This window comes from Trachymyrmex cornetzi, unplaced genomic scaffold, assembly GCF_001594075.2.
Source record: "Trachymyrmex cornetzi isolate Tcor2-1 unplaced genomic scaffold, Tcor1.1 scaffold74, whole genome shotgun sequence".
Taxonomy (NCBI): domain Eukaryota; kingdom Metazoa; phylum Arthropoda; class Insecta; order Hymenoptera; family Formicidae; genus Trachymyrmex; species Trachymyrmex cornetzi.
Genome location: NW_017300070.1, coordinates 32353 through 36556, shown reverse-complemented (window position 1 = coordinate 36556; position 4204 = coordinate 32353). Strand labels below are relative to the sequence as shown.

General features: G+C 28.6%; 2 protein-coding genes across 2 annotated transcripts in view; one reads left to right on the top strand and one right to left on the bottom strand.

Annotated features, from left to right (window-relative positions):
• Nucleotides 1-645, top strand: part of Gcat (Glycine C-acetyltransferase) — a 2718-nt gene extending 2073 nt beyond the window's left edge. The window contains exons 6-7 of the mRNA XM_018518117.1: nucleotides 137-314; nucleotides 479-645. Of these exons, the coding sequence (XP_018373619.1) occupies nucleotides 137-314; nucleotides 479-633 (333 nt within the window). The 3' untranslated portion in view covers nucleotides 634-645. The remainder of the gene's footprint in view (nucleotides 1-136; nucleotides 315-478) is intronic.
• Nucleotides 646-772: 127 nt separating this feature from the next.
• On the bottom strand, nucleotides 773-3351 carry LOC108767965 (ATPase ASNA1 homolog). The gene is made up of 6 exons (XM_018518118.1): nucleotides 3227-3351; nucleotides 2450-2658; nucleotides 2029-2131; nucleotides 1731-1881; nucleotides 1316-1624; nucleotides 773-1148 (listed from the first exon to the last, which is right to left on the bottom strand). Exons 1-6 carry the CDS (start codon nucleotides 3349-3351, stop codon nucleotides 1029-1031), a joined length of 1017 nt encoding a protein of 338 aa, XP_018373620.1. The 3' UTR covers nucleotides 773-1028.
• Nucleotides 3352-4204: the final 853 nt, after the last annotated feature.

Here is a 4204-nt window from a genome sequence, read left to right as displayed (position 1 = left end):
TATATATATATATATATATATATAACTAATCAGCGTTCCTATAAACAGTATACATTATCTTAAAACAGAACAAAAAAATATGTTTATCGTACTATTTAAACATTTATAATCTAAATTAACATAACGTTACTAATAGGTGATAGATCTTATAACGGACAGCACAAAGTTTTTGGATCGTTTAGCAGGCAATACTGAGCATTTCAGAAATGCGATGACCATGGCTGGCTTTACTATTAGTGGTGATAATCACCCTATCTGTCCTGTTATGTTAGGTGACGCAAAGTTAGCAACAACATTTGCTGATAAAATGATGGGTATGTATATATTTTCATATAAATTATAAAATCTTTTCATATAAATTATAGAGTTTATTCTAAAGGAATAAAAACTATCAATGACAAAATATACAACAGCTATCATGTGTTATTAAAGTTTTATAATTTATTCTGTCATATTGTACGAAAATGTGTTTTTATAGAAAAAGGAATTTACGTCATTGGATTCAGCTATCCTGTAGTACCAAAAGATAAAGCAAGAATACGTGTTCAGATTAGCGCAGCACATTCGACTGAAGATATAGATCGTGCTGTAAATGCTTTTATACAAATTGGAAAAGAACTTGTGGTAATTTAATAATATATTTTTGATAACAGCACCAATAAGAATAATATCTCGTCGATAACAATAAAAAAAAAAACTGAATGATTGATTTCAATATGCTAAATGATAAGTTTCAGTTTCTCCAATATGCATTCTGTTTCATTATATAAATAAATAAATCGTAATATTAATGCTATGTGTTTAAACTGATTTGTATTATACAAATTAGATATTGCAAATATATAGTGCATGCGAATGTAATATTGAATTTATTAACACATGCAATAACAAATATCTTAATCGAGCAGTATATTAAAGGTGTACCTTTTTTTTTATACAAATTTCCAACGCGCGAGGTTGCAAGTGTATAAAAACCTTGAATTAGGTGTAAAGTGTTATATTGTTATTAAACATTTATTACATAAATGCTAAGGTTTGTACGGTATAACGAGATTTTCCGAAAATTCCCTGACCTGTTGAACTCCTCGTACTTCCCTTTCTAATAATGGAAGCTTTGTGACATGAAAATCCTCGTAAAGATCCATTATCTTAAAAGGAAAAAAACAATTTATCTTTCGAGAATTTTATCTTGTACTCTCTCTTCATCTGATTTGACAAAATAATATATATATATAAAATATTACTAAAATTTAAAAAAAAACTTCGAAAAACAATAAATTTCAATAATATCACTCATAAATACAACATTAGTTACCTGATCTAAATATTTATCTTGAATTTTATGCCTTGCAAGACACAGCCGACAGGGAGTATCTCCTTCTTTTAAAAATAATAGTTGATTTACTACAATATTATGGGTATCAATACCATATTTTGTTAATTCTTGTACAAGTCGTTCTGTCTCATAAAGCGACAAAAATTCTGCTATGCAAACACAGATAAAAGTCGTTTGATCAGGATTTCTGAACTGTTCATTAACTTGCTGAATGACAGCAAGCATATCTTCCATTTTATTAGAGAATGTATCCACATTAAAGTCCGTTAATCCCAACAATGAACTTATCTATAATAGAAAAATCTTTTTTTAATTTAAATAATACAGGAACAATATTTGATATACTTGATAAGTATTAATTTTTTTTTAGATCAAATAATGGACAAATTCTAACTTGTGTGATAAAAGGACTAATCTTCATTTTTAGACGCATTAATTTTCCCAATCCTTTTTCAATCACTTGTGGAAACGATAGTAGCCTTAACGTATGCCCAGTAGGTGCAGTATCAAATACCACAACAGAAAAGTTCATTCCTTTTACAAGCCTAGAATCATCATATAAAAATATCAAAATAAAAAACGAAAATAGAAAATAGATTTCAGATATATCTGTGATTTTAGTTTACTACAAAGAGAGCTTATTATATTATTAGTGTTTCATAAAAATGAGAAATATAAAATTGTAAATTTACTTCATAACTTCTGCATAACTCATTGCCTCATCTATACCAGGAAATGCACTGACAATTTCATGCATAACATTTTTACTTAATTTCATCGCTTCTCCTCCTGAAACTGCACATGATATGTCTAATGTATTTAATATAAAAGACACTATATAACTATAATATAATGAGTGTATAACACAGTAGAAAATTTCTTTAAAACTTTGCAAGTAATATATTATTTCTTTTACTTCAACTGCATAGCAATTATTGCAATAGTTATTACTATATATCATTTTATTTATGTATTAATTTTAATTATATATTTTATATATTTTGTTATAATATTTGATAAATTATGTTTTTTTTATTCATAATTCTAACAAAACTGTTTATCTAAAATAACTTATAGATGTTGGACTGAAATAAAAGTGTTTCAAAGACAAACCTGTTTCACTGTCAAAATATTCCTCTGGTAATTCTGTAATGCCAACATTAGGGTCAACCTCCATTGCAAATAAATTATCAAAACTCTTCACCTTAGTAGGTACTTTGCTAAATTTCTGATCAAATGCATCAGAAATATTGTGCGCTGGATCTGTAGATATAATAAGTACACTTTCCCTAACTTTGGACAGCTGTACTGCCAGGGAACAACTGCAAAACAAAGATTTAGATTAGTCTAACTTTTTTATTTAAAGAGCAGCAGATGTATATGTTGGATACATAATACAAGAACATTTACTTTATTGTAAGAAAAATCCATAAAAAAGTAGGTAGTATCAAATTTAAAGAAAAATTTAATTGGTTTATTGCAGAATATTTTTCATAATTTTACGAAAAAAAAGAAGAGGTTTAGAATATTTTGTTATATCACAATAATTATGTGAGAATAATATATATATATATATATATATGTGTGTGTGTGTGTGTGATATATATATTATATAATATATATAAAATTCATATATAATATATAATTGTACATCTAAATATATATATATAAATGTTATATAAAATTATATAATTATATATACATAATAACTTTATTAAGTGCAATGACACGACAGAAAATAAAGTAAAATTAATGGACGCAATTGCACACAGAAGGCGAGGCTGCAGCTGATATGCTGATCTGATGAGAACATACTCATTAAACGGGATTTTTTATTGATTCCCATCACCGGGATTGACTAACACGACGACATTTCCAGGTTATGTATACCTGCAGGTTGTCTTTCCGACTCCACCTTTGCCACCCACGAATATCCATCGTAAAGAATGTTGCTCGATCACGTTCCTGATGGAGGGTTCGAACTCCTCCATCGCCTCCTTCTCGGCAGTACTCATGTGTTAATGATGATAATGCGTAACACTGGGAGAAATTTAGTACATAATTCTTAATAATCGTCGCGTATGGTCGCGTAGCGTGTATATACACAGGGGAAAATATGAAAGTGAAAAGCACAATCCTATACTAATAAAGCTCGCGCACAACGTGGCGCGTCATTAAATTGCTAAGATGTATTCGTCAGTGTTCGTCCCAGTTACACCTTCTGCACTTCGTATATTTCTTGTTTTCTCTCTCTCTCTCTCTCTCTCTCTCTCTCCTCTCTTTCTCTCTCTTTCCTTTTAAAATATGTGAGCGTATATGAGTTCCAATTAAAAAAATTAGCAAAAAACGCAGCTTTTCGAAATTGTATTTATGACTTCTACTCCGATTCATTGATTAATATAACTTATTATCATTATTCATTATTAATATTAACTGACAAATATGTTATTAATTATATATTATTATATATATAACATATACAATATAAATAGAATCATTAATTTGTTAACTATTTGTTACTTAACATATGAAAAAAAATTAGATTATAGAAAAATAACGAATTATATTATATAATTCAAAATTTTGTTATACATAATTTCGCTGGTTGATTTAATCGCTGCAGATTAAATTAAATTAATTGAAGTGTGATCGAAGTCGCCAATGTTCACAGTTCACTACCAAATAGCACACTACGGCCGGTATTCATAGTCAAAGCTCAAGGCAGTGCTTAAGGTCGTCTTGGTCAAGATTGTCTTATTTAATTAAGACCGTCTTGAGAGCGTAACAATTCATAGTCACGAAATAAGACGACCTTCGAGAAGAAGTTCTTCCTTAAGTAATTCTTGTTTGATTTAAGGTTGTCTTGAC